We start from the raw sequence: 19,341 nt of genomic DNA on the forward strand, positions 1-19,341 counted from the left end.
AACAAACCCGACTTGAAATATTTATCAACAAATCTTTCACCGATCACACTTCGTTCTTGATCTATGATGAAACTAGCTTTCTGTGTCCACTGGGCGGCCTACTTTACATAATTCTCTGTTGTAGTTTCCATAATTTTGTTACTAAAATATTATATTTTCACCATACTCTGTGTATATTTCACTATGATGAACACAGACTCACTTCTTTGGTGTGGCCACTATCAGGGGCGTCGTTTCGGGAGGGGCAAGGAGGCAGCTATTCCCTCAATAGTCTGGAACAATTATTATATAGCCCATGCCCCGTGACCATCCGGATATGGACCCCTTTTTCCTCCCAATAAAGATGCTGGAGCTACGCCCCTGGTCGCTATAGCACGCATGGCCGCACGCAGTATTTTTTCAGAGGGGGTTTTACTAAAAAAAATTTTAAGGAGGTTTTACACAAAAAACGCATACAAAATTTGTTTATGTCAATTTTTGTTACATTTGTACGAGTCAACAAACATTTGGGGGTGGGGGTTTAAATCCCTCGACCCCCCCCCCCCCCCCTGGATACGACCTTGATAGCACGTGTAGTTTTAAGCTACTTGGTTGCATGGAAAAGAATGGCTGGCGTAACAAACAAGAACAAATCTAGCTTTTCTTAAACTCGTTTTCAAAATGGACTAAAAGAAGAAATTTTTTTCTCTGAAATCTGTGAATATAAATGAAAACGAGGGACACGAAACGAATTAGGCTTACTAAACAAAGATGTCAAATTGATCCCAATTATAGATGTATAAATGAGACAAGTCAGTGAGTTAAGGAAAACGAGTTAGAAAGATCAAGTTGTGTTAAGCTTAATCCATTTTGCGCCACTCGTTTTCACTTATATTCATAGATTCTTGATAAAAAAAAAGAACAATTTTCTAATATTTAGCTCATTTTCAAAACGAGCTCTAATTGTTTTTGGTACGTATCGGTTATTGGAAACACATCCAAGAATTACTCTTAGGTTGCATCTCAGAAAACCGGTTTAATAACTACAAAAACAAGTGATGGATGACACAATGCATTGGACTTAAACAGAGTGCATTGAGCTTGTAGAATTAGGGCTATATATTTGCACATTATTCTGGGCTATATATTTGCACATTAGGTTAGGTTAAGTCAGGTTAAGTTAGGTTTCCATAATTTTGTTTCTAAAGTATTATTTAATAATCATGTTTTATTATTCATTAGGTTTAACCTAACTTCACTTCTTGCTGTGTTTCCAATAACCGACAAGTACTTTTTTATCAATTATTTTCAACTTTTTAGTCTTTTCTAAGACAAAAATTTGTCCTATATCTAAGATTCAGACCTAAGTCGCCACGGGAAAAGACAAGTGTTCTTAGCGCTGCGCTATCAGGTCTGGCACAGTAGTGTTTGTTTATAAATACATTTGGTGTGCCCAATCAACCGCTATGTTGTTTTATTTATGCAACAGGGTGGAATTTTGATGTTATATTATTGCTCTGTCATCGAAAGTGCATATACTAATAAATTTTGGAAGTAATTGAATTTTCGAAAGTTATCGAAAAATGGAAGTCGTAGTAACAATTTTATGTGGCAAAAATACAAAAATACCGACAAGAAAGTGACAGAATTGAGAAAAACGAGTTAAAATGGAGAAACATGCAGCGACTTTAAAGATGCCACCAATCTATACAAGTAGGGTCAATAAGAATTTGCACCTGAAATGATTTTTATCCAATACTTTTAGATAGAACTTAAATTTGGGACAGGGCTGGCAATTGGGGAACAGCCAAGTAGATCATCGCCTTCACGTGTTTAAGAAATTATAATATATTATAAATATCTAAAGAATAAGAAATATTAAAAGGTAAACATTCTCCAGGTAATGAGGTGTAAATAAAGGTTCTACAGTCGAACCTACTAAGAGTATCAATTGGGGGGGGCGGCATTTTACCTCCACCATAAAAGTCACCTCTAGATTTGGAAAATATGTTTTTTGATATTCGCATTAAAAAGAAGCCTATTTTTTGTATTTTTACTGAAACTGCTGGAAAAACTTGAAAATCCCCCAGGATTATGGAAAATGCACTTTTCGCCCCTAAATTCTTATGAATTAGTGCCCCTATTGCTTACCCTGCAATAAAAGTAGTTTCAGCTTTTGCACTCTCTTCCCTGCCCAAAACATTGAGACGGTTTATGATTTAGGAAAATTTTCCTCTATGAGAATATTACTCAAAATCAAAAAACCGAACATTTGCCATAGTCGATGCATTAGCATTGATTTTATAAGGAGTGATGTGTCTCTCATGTATTATTTACTCCTACAGCCACATCTTACTGAATTAGATGTCGTAGAAACTTGGCAGAGGGCTCATTGGATCGCAAATTAAATAGTGCCGTGTTTGAGGGACAGGATCAATCGCAGGGCAAGTTCGAATCCCTTCAGTCCCTCAAGTGCCCCACAGCCTGCAGTGCATTCCATCGGATCAAGATTTGAAGTTACCAGTTGATTCAGAGCGATCTAAGGGTCAACAAGTCCATCTTAGAATGCAGTGTGATTTGGGCAGTCCTGGGAGTAAGGACCAAAAACTATATGAATTGCCTATATAAAACAGGGGCTTCAGAGATATGTTTTAATAGAAAGACTGACTTGTTATGCAAGTACTTGAAACCGTTAACAGGGGAGGGCCCTGAGCAGGTATCTTACCCTCATGTCTCTTATAACTTCACGTCCTCCCACCACAATTTACACGCACAGGCATGTTTCTTTAGACTTACAATCATTATCAGAAAGTGATACTTTATGATGAAATATTCGTAATTAAATATCCTTAAGATCGCAGTAACGCTGTCCTAAATTAAAACGTGCTAAACACATATTTCGCTAATGGAGTTTAATTTCCCACAAATTTGGTTTAGGTAGATTTATAACTTAAACGATTACAAATATGAGGCTAATTTCAAAAGTTTTCCAAAAATAAAAACACATTAAAAACAGAAAATGGTGGGCATGTCTCCCCTGGTTGAAATTAGAGTCATGCAATCATTTTCAATGGGGGCTCAAAGTAGAACTCTTGGACCCGTGCCCCCTCCTCACCCAATACCCTTCCAACTTCGGCATACAGCCATGCTGTACCTCTACAAACAAAATATGCCGTGTTTGTTTTTGCAGCTTTTCTATTTTTATTTTACATTAAGGTATTGAGTTTTATTATTAAAATTCCTAAATGTTAATACTAAAACTTACAGGAATGGCTTATTTTGGGTATCAGTATATTCTTAAAAATTAGTGTTCCTTTACTAGCCTAACAGGTTATACATCTTAATCAATAGTTTCTTTATTATAAAGAAACTATTAGGCTCTATTTTCTCATTTATGGTAATTTTTACTCTTTTTGGGTTTGACATTTTTGCAACCAAATTTACGCCGATTTTAAGTTGTTTTTTTTTAATTCGTTTTTTACTTTCACTGTAAAGCTGCTTTTTAAGCACAATAAGAAGTTTACATTTTGTACTTTATGTAGTTTAACTTAGGAAGACTGACATTTTATTTACTTCTTTTTTCTTTACTACAAGGGGCTATTGACAATTTCATTTTTAAAAACAATCTAAACAAAATTTTCCGTAAATGATTCCTATACAGAAATGCTTGTGAAATTTAAGAGAATTAAAATGAACCACTTGTAATTCATTATCTTAGGATCGAAATCGTATTCTTCACTCTTTTTCTAAACAGAAAATCGCGATCAACTGAAACTACTTAAGCACAGATTTCAACGTGACTATTCTTGAATTGATTCTTTTGTAGAATCAAACGTATCTTTAGTCTTGTAAAACCACTGATATTTCATTGGTGATTGAAACATAGATAGAAAAGATAGTTGTTGTATCTAAATTCTAGAAAGCTTGATAAAATCTTAATAATGATGAACGCTCTAACAGGATTTCAAATTTCTTCTTTTTTGTGATAGAAATTATAGTAAATACAATAGCGTTGGCTTGGCAAAGAGCAGCATGTCTTTCATTTTTTTTTCAAGGGTTGTCATATAGACAGATGGAACTAAAAACTCGACGAAGGGCTCATTCAATCACATATTCTGAGCTTCAATAATTTCTTAACATCCAAAACTGATCGACTTGCATTTCTATTTGAAATTGTTTAGGCCGTATACAACAAAGCATGTTTGCATAATACCAAACCAGGCAAAAAAACATGTATGTTAACAAAATCCCCACATTTGAATTCACTAGAGAAAAGTTAATTAAATAGTGCATGCCCAGGACTGAGAAAAATGAATATAGCCTTTTATAAAGTTACTAAATGCTATTATATCACTGAAAGTAGCTGGTAATAGTAGATGGAAGATAATATAGATGGAAGCTGTAATCCTCTCCACCCCCCCCCCCCACAAAAAAAATGATCCCCAGATCGGCGAGTGCTTACTGCATCTAAATGAGACTCGACAAAATCCTTGTCAAGAGAGCCACGTATTTAATTGGAACTTCTAGTTAAGTAATAAAGTTTGGCAATCTTATAAAAAGCTAAATTCATTCCTTTAATAATATTTGGCGTAGTTTAATTACTAAAATTTTTCTAGTAAAAATTCGAATGAATCAATTTCATATGATTATTAAAATTTTATGATTTTGTACTGCCAATTTCAATGCGATATGCATCCATTTTCGTATAAGTCAGAAAGAGTTTTAAAATATAATATTATTGTAGTTATAATTATCAGAGGGCGAGAAAAATGCATACCTTTTCCCTTTAGTATAGATGTCCAGTGACATTTCCCAAATGTTGGTAGACAATTATGCCGTACTTGTAACCAAACACATACGTAAATAGTACACATAGTTAACCTAAAGTAGACTTTACTCCGAATGCTGTTTTAATGTACCTACACGCTAAAAGATCAGATGCAATATTTCACAGGTTTTGCAACGTTTGGATTTACTGGTCAGATAAACGACCCCTGAGCAGAATTATAAATTTTGCTATCTATAAATTATATTAAATAATAAAAAACAATTTTTTTTAACTGAAAGTAAGGAACGACGTTAAAACTTAAAACGAACAGAAATTATTCCGTATATGAAAGGGGCTGTCCCCTCCTCAACGCCTCGCTCTTTACGCTAAAGTTTTTTATTGTTAAAAAAAAATAGAGATGTGAGAAAGTCAAACTTTAGCGTAAAGAGCGAGGCATTGAAGAGAGGACAGCCCCTTTTATATATGGAATAATTTTTGTTCGTTTTAAGTTTTAACGTCGTTCCTTACTTTCAGTTAAAAAAACTTTTTTTTATTTAATTTTTGAACGTTTTTGAATTAATGCAGGTTTTGATTTTGGCTCACCGTACATGAATAATAAAAAAAAAATTGAATATTAATTATACTTTTATTTGGTTAAATGGCTTTCTCAAAACCTGTTTAATTTTATTTGCGAACGTTTTTATTAGTAATCAATATACGTAACTTACGAATTAACTTACGTAACGAACCTCTATATTCTCATATTTTTAATACGTATATTAGAGGGTTCGCCCCCTAGTCAATACCTTGCTCTTGAAGCTAAAGTTCGAATTTTGTTCCGATTCTTTAAAAATGACCCCTTAATCACAAATGCCGTTAATTAGAATAAATAGCTCTTATAAAAGTACTGAATAATCTTTGGCTTAAAGAGCGAGGTATTGACTAGGGGATGAACCCAATCATATACGTAATGTTTTCTGTCGTTTTAAGTTTTGATGTTGCTCCTTACTTTCAGTTAAAAAACTTGTTTTTTTTTATATATATAATTTCTTATCTTTTTTTAAATAATGCTGGGAAATCCGGCGCCCCCCTTCATAGCAATGTCCCTTCTCCCATGAAAACTTCCTTCATGGTAAGATCCTCCCACATAATCCCCGACCCACTCCCCCCCTCCCACTACCAGAAAAAATTCCCTCTGAAAACGTCTGTATACCTCCCAATAACCAATACTATACGTTAACATTGGGTAAAGTTCATGACTTTCAGCCCTTCCCCCGGGGACTTTGGGGATTAAGTCATCCTAAAAGACATAGTTATTATATTTTCAATCATGCTGAACAAAATGGTTATCTCAAAATTTTGATCTGGTGAATTTGGGAAAAAAATGAGCGTGGGAGGGGGCCAAGTTGCCCTCCATTTTTTTTGGTCACTTGAAATGGGCACTAGAACTTTTAATTTCCGTTCGAATGAGTCCTCCCACGATATTCAAGGACCACTGGGTCGATACGATCACCCCTGGGGGAAAAAAACAAACAAACAAATAAACACGCATCCGTGATCTTTCTGGCAAAAAATTCAAAATTCCACATTTTTGTAGATAGGAGCTTGCCACCTCCGCAGTAGGGTTCTCTGATACGCTGAATATGATGGTGTGATTTTCATTAGGGTTCTATAGCTTTTAGGGGGTCTTTTTTCCTTTTTTTCAAAAATCAGCCAAATTTTCTCAGGTAACTTTTGATAGGTAGGACTAAACTTGATGAAACTTATATATTTAAAATCAGCATTAAAATCTAGTTCTTTTGATGTATCTATTGGTATCAAAATTCCGTTTTCTACAGTTTCGGTTACCATTGAGTTGGGTAGTAGGAAATTGTGGTAGTAGGAAATTTTAATACACGCTAAAAGATCAGGTACAATATTTCACGGGTTTTGCAACGTTTGGATTTACTGGTCAGATAAACGACCCATGAGCAGAATTATACATTTTGCTCATTTGTTATCTATAAATTATATATAAATACCATATAAGTTGCATTTATAGTATTCATTAACCCTAAATATGAGCCACTGCATTATCCAAGAAGGGGAAGATAGGCTACTTCGTGGGTTAATGAGGTCCGGGTCTCCCCGTTATGTTATGGCAGTAGGAAATTTTGTATTGAAGGGAAGGATGCGAAATGGAGTGTGATTTTTCTTTAGTATTTGTCTTTTTTGTATATGGCTTTGAAAGGCTTTTAAATACAGATTATTCTTATTACTATCTGTAGGGTCTCTTAAACGGGGGTTATTTTTATATTTTTGTGCATAGCTCTAAATCCATGCATTTTCAGAGATCATTAGTCATAACTTATACTACAAATAGGAAGTAAACCATTTTCACAAATCACTGATAAATTTATCAAAACTTAAGTTTTGATAAATTTAATTTTACTGAATTAGATCTTTAGTCTATTCACTTTTTGGTTAATTTCCCACTGCAAAATTGCTTGGGAGAAGAGGGGAGGGGGGCTTACAACTTTAACCAGCTATGCCAGGATAAGAAATTTACTGATAGAAAATCAAATCCTTTATCCACTTGTCGGTTTGAATTGATGGGAGGAGTGTTTCTGCCTTACTTGAGTAATTGAGTAAAATTGGACTCTCGACTCTTTCGTTCTTCTTTTGAATATTTTTAATAGTGTAACCTTTTATTAAAATATCGCCTAATAAAAGATAACTTTAAGGCCCATAGTTTTAAGGGGAAGCCAAGCTACTCCTCTTCATCTAGATAAAACAGAACAATCTTTGTGCTGACCATTCAACTAAATAAAGAATACTATATAAAGGTGTTGGATTTAGAAATGGGTACGTTAATCTGAAGATCATTATTCAGTTAAGTAATTCATAACAAAACACTGAGCATAAAAATCTGCTCCTCTGCCACTGCGAGAAGTCCAAAACTAACTATTCGTCAAATAGAATTTTTTTTTCATTTGAAATATTTATGACACTTCTTTCGCAAAAGATATTTCTTGTAAAACTGTCCCCTTCCTCCTCTGGAACATTATTGAAGGCTCTTACCACATGAAAAAAACGTATTTGGTCTCTTCTAGGCAAATCTGAGTTTTTAATATTAATATTTTTTAAATCCAAATATGTGATGATATCATCCTAATTTTAACTATTTTGATGTTTTGAGCTTGAAATAACGAGTAACATTTTTCGTCAATATTCTTGTTCGAAGATTTGCCAAAAAAAATGCCTTAATCTCTTTCGCGGCATTTATCATTGAAGTTTCCAAAATATGTTCAAGTAAGAAAACTGCTCATTAGCTTCACATCTAGATACACTTTCGGCATTGTCTACTACTCGTATATGATTTTTAAGGCTTTTATTATGAAGAGTTACGGCGCACGATTTTTCTTCAGTCACTTGGTGGGGAAGGGGCTTAGTTAATTTTAATTCCTAACCAGTGGTGTCGAGGAAGCCGAGACTTAGTAGGCGGCAGTGGCTTAAAGTGACAGGTACAGACTACCGATCTGGATCCCCCCAAGTTCATAAACTCCTCCCCCACTATTTGTACAATTAGCCGGTTTGGAAGGTTGTGACGAATTCTATCCACTTTTCCGTATGCCGACACATCTGCATATGTGCGTGTTCCCAAAGTTCAAAAGAGGCACATACATGTGGAAAACTTCAGGCCTCTCTGCGCTTATTATATATAGAAATATTAAGGTTTTTAAGACCCACACCCCAAATTGTCGTTGTTTTGGTATCACCCACCTGATTTTGCCACTTTTTTTGTTTGCACACTTCCAAAGCGATATAAACCCAAAACATACCTGTTACCCCTCGCTCCTCCTCCAAAAAAGTCCACGCATAGATCAAAACAGGCATATACATGTGGAAAACTTCCGGCATCTGTGCACTTAAGAAATATTAAGGTCCTTAAGAGCCACCCCCCCCCAATTCTCGTACTTTCGGTATCACCCACCTGATTTTGCTACTTTTTTGAATTTGCGCACTCCAAAGCGATATGCCCCCAAAATATACCTGTTACCCCCTCGCTCCTCCTCCAAAAAACCCACGCTTACATGCCTCTTTCAAATAAATAATCTTTTTTATTAAAGGCCTTTTTAAGTGAGTTTCTTTTAGCATTAGCAACCATATACCCAAAAATGTATCGGTTTTGACTCTTTACTCCCGTCCGTCCGTGAAATTGCGACGCTTTTCGGTTCAACTGCGGTAAGACCTCCCGTACTTCCTCAGTCCCTGAGGCAGAATTTCCCTTCTTTTTCTTTCTCTCTCTTCTCTTGTGCACAGAGCTTTAATTGTCAACAAATAAATTATTAAAACAGGAAGTATGAGGTAAAAAAAAGAAAAAAAGAGAAGGCATGACAAGTGGGATCGGAACCATCATTTCCTCTGTATCCGTGATGAAACAATGGACACTTTTTCATTTGTGAACAAGGCAAGAATGCTCATTTGTTATCAGTCAGATCAAATTTCAAAACCTTATGTATCCCTCCATTAACTGAATTATTCGCAACATCCATTAGTTTTCTGTTGTGTGAGCGGTCTCGTATTCTCCCATCTGTTAATGGGAAAAGTCTACAAAACACCTGAGCTTCTTTATTAATATTTGGTTACTGCTTATTCAAACTGAGTAACTTGGGACCCATTGGGAAATTGGAATGAATACGGAGAAGAAATGAAAAAACACCCTGTCAAAACCTAATGAATTTCTTGTGGATGAACAGCCAATTAATAAGATGATTGCATCTATAGCAGCTGCATTCGCATTTCAATTGAAATGAGTAAAACCAGAAAGAAAAACAACAATGGAAACTTATACAGAAAAAGATTAGAAAACAATTTTTGCATCTATTTTCTTAAGTAGGGGGAGGCTATTAAGGTAATAGTATAAAACTGGAAATATAACAAAGAAAACTTAAAGGTCATTTTGAGTATAGAGGTCAATCAACGATTCTTTAGTAAAAACAAGAATTGACCAAGGGAAATGGGCATCATAGTGTTCCCACATGAAATAAAATGCATTATTTTGCATGCCTATTTGAGGCTAGTTCAAATAAAATAAATTTAGGCTAGTAAGGCTAGTAATATAGTACTAGCTAGTACTATATAATAGTACTATAGGCTAGTAATATAGTACAATATAATATAGTTTTTTGTTCTAGCACTCCTTAATTATGCAGTAGAATTTTCCAAATTCATATCCAGATGATCTTGAGTTGTTTCTCTCTTTTTTTCATCCTGAATTCTAAAAACAATATAACTACTTGGCAAACAGTTAACCCCTGTAATTTTTTTAAAATTTTAATCCCACCCCCACTCTTCCCAGTTGGACTAACTTCTTTTACATTACAAAACTAATAATTTTATTGTGGCACCACCTATACCTACCAAAAAAAAATCACATCATATATTTTTTTTAATGCGAGTACTATAGGCTAGGCTAGTAATATAGTACTATATAATATAACATAGCTAGTGATCTAGTAATTAGGCTAGTAAGGCTAGTAAAATAAGGCTAGTAATAAATTAAATAAATAAAATGTTCTAGTGCGATATCAGCTTCCAGAGAAGCTAAAAAAAACATTATTTGACATAAAGAAAGCTAAGACAAAAGAAAATACTCTTGTATTTTTGGGGCTCTATAAGAAGTCAATTTTGGTTAAAGATAATAAAATAAAATAAAATAGTATTATTATGTTTTATTTTATAAACAATTGTTTTAGTTACATGGGAACAGGTGGGGGTGGGGGGTAAAGCATATCTTATATTAAAAATGTAACCTAACCTAGGTACCCCCCCCCCTAAACTCCAAAAAATCACAGTTTGATATCGTATACGCAATCATTGTCTAGTCTATCATTGCGCGCTATCATTGTCTAGTCTACAGCGGTAAACATGTTAAAAACGGGCTTTATCATTGCCTACTCTATAGTAGTTAACCCGAGAGGCCCGCATATTGCAAGAGTACCCAAAAAAATCACACGAAATTGCAAATACAACGGAATGAAAAATAGCTTAAGTGTAGCAATATGATATATTTCCACATATGAAATGATCTTAATAATGTCCATATTAGTGCATAGCTTAGACTTATAGTAGTTCGTGTCTTTTGCTGCAGCAATTAGGAAATATAGGCCTATAGTTTCTTCAGTTCTTCAGCTCCATAATAATGTATTTTTTTCACGCAAAATCCTGTTGATTGAAAATCAACATTTCAAGAGATGTTGATTTTTCACACATGTTCTTTATTTTCAAACTTGGTGCCAATTAAGCAAAAACTACCTATCTGCACATAAAGTTCTCATTATTAAATAAAAAAAAGTTTTTTTAACTGAAAGTAAGGAGCGACATTGAAAATTAAAATGGACAGAAATTATTCCATATATGAAATGGGCTGTACCCTCCTCAACGCCTCACTCTTTATGCTAAGGATTTTTTTTGTTTAAAAAAATAAAGTTGTGAGACAGAGTCAAATTTTGTTCCAATTCTTTAAGAATAACCCCTTAATCAAAGAGACCGTTAATTAGAATAAATAGCTCTGATGAAAGTACAAAAAAAAACTTTAGCGTAAAGAGCGAGGTAATAACCAGGGGGCGAACCCAATCATATACATAATAAATTCTGTTTCGTTTTAATTTTTTATGCTGCTCCTTACTTTGAGTTGAAAAAAAATATTTTTTTTAATTTAATTTCTGATCGTTTAAAATAATGCTAGGAAATCTGGTCCCCCCCCCTTCATAGCAATATCCCTTCCCCAATAGAAAGATCCTCCAAAGTAACCCCCGATCCCCCCCAAACTACAAGAAAAAATCCCCCCTGAAAACTTCTGTATACTTTCCAATAACCAATACTATATTTAAACATTGGGCAAAGTTCATAACTTGCAGACCTTCCCTCGGGGACTGTGGGGGATTAAGTCATCTTCAAAGACATAGTTATTGTATTTTTCGACCATGTTGAACACATTTTGAACCCAAGTTTTGATCGGGTGACTTTGGGAAAAATGAGTGTGGGAGGGGGCTTAGCTAACCTCCATTTTTCGGTCACTTAAAAAGGGCACGAGAACTTTTAATTTACGTTCAAATGAGCCCTCCTGCGATATTATAGGACCACTGGGTCAATGCGATCACCCCTGGGCATGGGCCCCCAGATGGGGGGGGGGGCCTGGCTGAATTATGCTGCCTTATTTTTATATTTTTGTTCTGATATTTATATTATATATCATTAAAAGTGCCAATTAGATGAGGTTTGCCCCCCCTGGAATTCTGCTTATGGGCGCCCATGCCCCTGGGGGAAAAAAACAAACAAAAAAAAAAACAAATAGCACGCATCCGTGATCTTTCTTTTGGCAAAAAATACAAAATTCCACATTTTTGCAGGTAGGAGCATGAAACTTTTACAGTAGGGTTCTCTGATACTCTGAATTTGACGGTGTCATTTTCATTAAAGTTCTATGACTTTTAGAGGGTGTTTCTCCCCTTTTTTTCGAAAATAAGGCAAATTATCTCAGGCACGTAACTTTTGATGAGTAGGACTAAACTTGACGAAACTTATATATTTGAAATCAGCATAAAAATTTGATTCTTTTGATGTATCTATTCGTATCAGAATTACGTTTTTTAGAGTTTTGGTTACTATTGAACCGGGTCGCTCCTTACTTACAGTTCAATACCACGAACTGTTTCAAAAATTGAGTTCCCCGGTTTTCCTAATTTTCAAAAGGTATATGGCTGTGTAAGTTTCCACTTAAAAAATTTAAAGAATCAGATTTTGTTTTTATTGTTCTTGTTACTTCAAGGCTAGAAACATAAAACTTTATGCAGAATGATTTTGGAAACAGATTTCGGATTAACAATTGACTGGAGAATTGAGTAGAAAACAATTCTCTCTTACATTTATAAGTTAATTTCAAGCCTTGGAGCAATTAAAAGAGAGAGAAGAGATTCGTCTCTTGATTATATTAGGCCAAGTTAACTTTTCCTTGAAAGAGAGTAAATTTCTTGTTGTCATCTGAGTAGGCTATTAGTAAAATATATCAGCGGTAACTTTGAGGGTGGAATGAATGGACTGTCTCAAATTTTAGTTTCATATAATTAGATCCGGCTAAGCTTTACTTCAGAACGAGTTAAATTAATTTTAAATTGAGTTGAACATTCCAGAAAAGGAAAAATGACGCTTTTTTATTAAAGAATGCAAGTTTGATTAGCAGGAATACTCACAGAGTGAGGACAGTATTTTCTTTTTTTCGTCTACTTCACTAATTGTTTTTTTATTGCGGGCTTCAATAACCCATTATTGTTTTTATGATGAATAAAAGAAAACACTAAAACAATGAAACTGTTACTTTATAATATGCAGCATGTTTCTTTTAATCAGATAATACTGATTCCTTCCATGGCTATCCACTTTTTGAAGTTATTTCAAATAATATTTTAGTATATATCGCAAAATATCTCAGCCAAAACTAGATTGGATCAACTCGAGAATGTAGAAAACCTGTCAAACTGTTCGTGGTAACGAACTGTAAGTAAGGAGCGACCCGGCTCAATGGTAACCGAAACTGTAGAAAACAGAATTTTGATACTAATAGATACATCAAAAGAATCAAATTTTAATGCTGATTTCAAATATGTAAGTTTCATCAAGTTTAGTCCTACCTATCAAAAGTTACGTGCCTGAGAAAATTTGGCTGATTTTCGAAAAAAGGGGAAAAGACCCCCCAAAAGTTATAGAACCTTAATGAAAATCGCACCATCATATTCAGCGTAACAGAGAACCCTACTGCGCAGGTTTCAAGCTCCTATCTACAAAAATTTGGATTTTTGTATTTTTGCCAGAAGAAAGATCACGGATGCGTGTTTATTTGTTTGTTTGTTTTTTTGTTGTTTTTTCCCCCAGGGGTGATCGTATTGACCCAGTGGTCCTAGAATATCGGGGGAGGGCTCATTCAAACGGAAATTAAAAGTCCTAGTGCCCTTTTTAAGCGACCAAAAAAAATGGAGTGCAACTAGGCCCCCTACCACGCTCATTTGTTTCCCAAAGTCACCCGATCAAAATTTTGAGATAGCCATTTTGTTCAAGATGGTCGAAAATATGATAACTATGCCTTTTTGGATGACTTACTCCCCCGAAGTCCCCGGGGGGGGGCTGAAAGTTATGAACTTTACCCAATGTTAACATATAGTATTGGTTATTGGGAAGTATACAGACGTTTTCAGAGGGGATTTTTTCTGGTAGTGGGGGGGAAGTGGGTCGGGGGTTATGTGGGAGGATCTTACCATGAAGGAAGTTTTCATGGGAGAAGGAAAATTGCTATGAAGGGGGCGCCGGATTTCCCAGCATTATTTAGATAAAGATCAGAAATTATATATATTAAAAAACAAGTTTTTTAACTGAAAGTAAGGAGCAACATCAAAACTTAAACGACAGAAAACATTACGTATATTATTGGGTTCATCCTCTAGTCAATACCTCGCTCTTTAAGCCAAAGATTATTTAGTACTTTCATAAGAGCTATTTATTCTAATTAACAGCATTTGTGATTAAAGGGTCACTTTTAAAGAATTGGAACAAAATTCGAACTTTAGCTTAAAAAGCAAGGTATTGACTAGGGGGCGTACCCTCTAATATACGTATTAAAAATACAAGAATATAGAGGTTTGTTACGTAAATTAATTCGTAAGTAACGTATATTTATTACTAATAAAAACGTTCGTAAATAAAAATAACACAGGTTTCTAGAAAGCCATTTAACCAAATAAAAGTAAAATTAATATGAAATTTTTTTTTTATTATTCATGCGCGGTAAAACCAAACAAAAACCTCTATCAAGTCAAAGATTTTAAAAAATTAAATAAAAAAAACAAGTTTTTTTAACTGAGAGTAAGAGTTGACATTCAAACTTAAAACGAACAGAAATTATTCTGTATATGAAAGAGGCTGTCACCTCCTCAACGCCTCGCTCTTTACGCTAAAGTTTGACTTTCTCACAACTCTATTTTTTTAAACAATGAAAAACTTTAGCGTAGAGAGCGAGGCGTTGAGGAGGGGACAGCCCCTTTCATATACGGAATAATTTCTGTTCGTTTTAACTTTTAACGTCGTTCCTTACTTTCAGTTAAAAAAACTTGTTTTTTTTGTTTAATTTCAATAAAGAACTTATGACGTTTAATTACGTTTAATTAGTGGAGAAATCTAACTAAGGGCTACATGTGGGAAAATGAGAGAGGGGGTCTATTGTCAAAAAAGCGACCATGAAATAATAAAAAAGTACAAGATAGGACATAAAAAAGTACAAGGTCTGAAAAAAAAATCACCAATGGCCAAGTAGGCCAGCCCGTACCTAAAAACATTTGTAAAAAAAAACTAGATGAATTTGCTAACTGAGAAAATTTCAGCCGTCATGAATAAAAAAAAAGAGTTGTGAGAAAGTCGAACTTTAGCGTAAAGAGCGAGGCGTTGAGGAGGTGACAGCCCCTTTCATATATGGAATAATTTGTGTTCGTTTTAAGTTTTAACGTCGTTCCTTACTTTCAGTTAAAAAAACTGGTTTTTTATTTAATTTTTGAACGTTTTTGAATTAATGCAGGTTTTGATTTTGGCTCACCGTAAATGAATAATCAAAACAAAATTTGGATATAAATTTTAATTTTATTTGGTTAAATGGCTTTCTCGAAACTTGTTTAATTTTATTTACGAACGTTTTTATTAGAAATAAATATACGTAACTTATGAATTAACTTACGTAACGAACTTCAATATTCATGTATTTTTAATGCGTATATTAGGGGGTTCGCCCCCTAGTCAATACCTTGCTCTTTAAGCTAAAGTTCGAATTTTGTTCCAATTCTTTAAAAATGACCGCTTAATCACAAAGTTCGCTAATTAGAATAAACAGCTCTTATGAAAGTACTAAAAAATCTTTGGCTTAAAGAGCGAGGTATTGACTAAGCGGCGAACCAAATTATATACGTAATATTTTCTGTTCGTTTCAATTTTAGATGTCGCTACTTAGTTTCAGTTGAAAAACTTGTTTTTTTTTGTTTAATTTCTGATCTTTTTTTTAAATAATAATGGGAAATCTGGCGTCCCCTTCATAGCAATGTCCCTTCCCCCATGAAAACTTCCTTCATGGACAGATCCTCCCATATAATCCCCGAGCCACCCCCCCCCCCCCACTACCAGAAAAAATCCTCCCTGAAAACGTCTGTATACTTCCCAATAGCCAATACTAGGCCTATATGTTAATATCGGGTAAAGTTCATAACTTTCAGCCCTCCCCCCGAGGACTTTGGAGGATTAAGTCATCCTAAAGGACATAGTTATCATATTTTCGACCATGCTGAACAAAATGGCTATCTCAAAATTTTGATCGGGTGACTTTGGGAAACAATGAGCGTGGGAGGGGGCCGAGTTGCCCTCCATTTTTTTTGGTCACTTAAAAGGGCAATAGACATTTAAGTTCCGATCCAATGAGTCCTCCCACGATATTTTAGGAACACTGGGTCGGTATGATCGCACCTAGGAAAAAAACAACAACAAATAAACACGCTTCCTTGATCTTTCTTCTGGCAAAAAATAGAAAATTCCACATTTTTGCAGAAAGGAGCTTGAAACTTCTACAGTAGGGTTCACTAATACGTTGAATATGATGGTGGGATTTTCATTAAGGTTCTATAGCTTTTAGGGGGTCTTTCCGCGTAACTTTTTATGGGTAGGATTAAACTTGATTAAACTAATATATTTGAAATCAGCATTAAAATTTGATTCTTTTGATGTATTTATTGGTACCAAAATCCCGTTTTCTAGAGTTTCGATTACCATTGAGCCGGGTCACTCCTTACTTAGAGTTCGTTACCAGGAACTGTTTGATTCTTTAGAGAAAATAGCTACAAGAACCGCATGAAGAACGCTGAACTTATTTTTATCTTAAAAGTCTGGATTAATAATTTTTTTCTGTTAGCCTGGGAATATAAATTGTAAGGTACAAAAAATTTTAGGTGGCAATTCTCAGAAACTATTATTCTGGCGACAAAAAAAAACTTCAAGCTTCGAAAGATATGTAGAATAGCCTTCTAAACTAGCGTGTTCTTGAACATATTAAAAGGCACAAACGAAAAAAACTGTGAAAAAAAAGGACATATGAGTGTTATCCATGCAAAAATATGATTGTCCTCGTTATTCAAGATGGGGGATAATGAATTTTTAGTCATCAGTTTTACGACAAAGATGATTTTAATGGTATACTTTTTATTTCAATTTGAAGTCACGTCATGTTTAAGGAGTTTCAGGCTCTTTTTTTTAAATTCTCAAATTTCGGTTTCTGAATTAAGATTCGCTTCCGTATAATGATTTACCATTACCAAACGAGAGTGAATTAGAAAGCGCGTTTTCTAGGTTTCAGTTAGTTTGGTCCGCAGTTTGCACTTTACTAAATTGATGCTACTGCTGCACGCACGATGGGAGAATGCAGAGCTCCACCCAAGGGTTCTCAATGATAGTGATTTCAATTTGTGCAATTATTAGGCTTTCTAGGTTTCTCAAATCTAGAAATGGCACTAAAAAGTGCCATTTTTGGTACTATGGCACCCTACTCGGGCTTTGTCAAGACAAATATATAAGAAGTACGTAGATATGAGCATTAACTTTCAAATAAGTCGTTAAATATTTTCCGAGGGTGTTCCAGTAGCCTGCTAGTGTTGGCAAGAAAAAAGAGACATTACTGCTACCCAAGCAAAATAAGGATTTTTCTTCTTTTTTTCTCAGATGATGGGCTTTAAACTTCCAGAAAGAATCTCTTACGATTTTAATTTCGATGACGTAATTATTGTATTGATTTTGACGTTATTTTGTAAATGTTTTGGGGTCTTTTGCAAAAATCTAAAAAAAAATTCACAATCACAAAGTATAATTGTGTAAAATCAAACCAAAGTCTTAATACTGACATCTTAACAATGTTCAAGCTTCAACTATCATGATAGGGTATTTTTGGCTATAGTCTAATTTTACAACGGAAAAAACAGTCGCTGTTGGGATCATCAAATAAATTTTCTATTTTATTTATCTTAAATGAACCATTTTAAAAACCATTTCGAAATCATTAAGCCTTCTCAGCTAAGAAAAAGAAATAAAAGTTTACCTTTGATCTTCTTTTCTTCTTCCAATTGTTTTTCCATCTTTTCTCTAGCTTCCCTTTCACGCACCAATTCCATTTTGAGTTCGGCTAGAAAAGAAAGAAGTGTCCCACTGCGGCAAAACTATCAGAAATAAATTTTGTTCATAATGTCGGACTATTAAATTTTGTGCGCTTCAGTGCTTTCGAATTTCTTAGAAAGAACGAGAATATTTTCTGATAACCCGAATTAAAAAGAATGGCATTATTTCCAGTGTTTTCTGACGACGTCTGCTTCTTGAAAAGATTAAACAATAGCAATAAATTTCAAATGAAATCGAATAAACCGAATAAAATGAAATCAACAATTACACTTGAACTGAATACCCTCCTGAAATAACTTGGAAGATATAGAAAATTTTCCCTGGTTTCAAAAGTTACATTAAAGAACCCAATTTTTTGATAAAATTCAAATTCCTTGAAAATGAGTCAAATTCCTTGAAAATGAGCTTAAATGACAATGCCCAGTTAATTCATGCCGTTAGCATATTTATCTATGGTTTTGATACTTTTCTGACCTCAATTTATACTTCATTACGGAAACCTAACAATAACCTATTACACAAAAATATATCAAAGTATTAAAATCTTTATTTTAACTATAAACTTAGGAATTAAATAAAAAAAACGTTATTGAAATGTATCATTGAAGAGATTGGGCATGGTGACCCGCGTCGCAACCAATTTTTACTAAATAATGTTTTTCTTTTTTCGTTTTTAAAGTTTTCTTTTTTATATATATTGCAGTATTGTTCGAGTGGCAACAATGAGGCTCATATTTTGATTACCCTTGCGATAGGCAGTGTACAATTTCTGATTACAACTAAACCAGTGGGTTTACGGGATCTTTTTGGCAACAAATTTAAATGATTGAAAATTTTAGTCTCTCTAATTTGTAAAGTAACTACTTTTTACAGGGCTTTGATCAGTATGCTCTTGACAAAGATTCTCGTATGTCATTACATACGCCTAAAGTATTTGTTCATATTGGAGGTAGTATGTCAATCTGGTGTTGCACGGCCTTCTTGAGCAGGGTCTGGCACAACCAATTGGGTTTAATTACGTAATCTTTCAATCATAAAAAATATTTAAGAGTTATATCATTGAATACCATGAAACAGTAACAATATATACAGTTCTCCATTAGTATTTTCCTTACCTTGCTTTATACATGTGAATTTTAGCTACTTTTTAAATGGCCAAAGAGACTTTAGACGGCCATGGTTTTTCCTAAGTAGTTTTACCAATGAATACAAAAACGTAAAGTCAAAAAATATATAAATTTTAAATTAATCTTAATTTCCAAAATACAAAATGGAATGATAATTTCTTACACCACACTGCTTTTCCATTTACGAAAAATTAAGCAAGTAAACGGGTTTTAATTTTGATAAGCAGTGAATAAATA

At 34.2% G+C, this 19,341-nt stretch overlaps 1 protein-coding gene across 3 annotated transcripts in view; it reads right to left on the minus strand.

The window, feature by feature from the left end:
* The window catches only part of dac (dachshund family transcription factor), a 141,705-nt gene that overhangs the window by 56,808 nt on the left and 65,556 nt on the right, over positions 1-19,341 (minus strand). For all 3 annotated transcript variants that reach the window (XM_089099574.1, XM_089099573.1, XM_089099572.1), the window contains exon 8: positions 17,901-17,984. In XM_089099574.1, coding sequence (XP_088955700.1) covers positions 17,901-17,984 — 84 coding nt within the window. The remainder of the gene's footprint in view (positions 1-17,900; positions 17,985-19,341) is intronic.

Source organism: Artemia sp. Qi Xiang Cuo, chromosome 13 (genome assembly GCF_049724085.1).
Source record: "Artemia sp. Qi Xiang Cuo chromosome 13, ASM4972408v1, whole genome shotgun sequence".
Lineage (NCBI taxonomy): Eukaryota > Metazoa > Arthropoda > Branchiopoda > Anostraca > Artemiidae > Artemia > Artemia sp. Qi Xiang Cuo.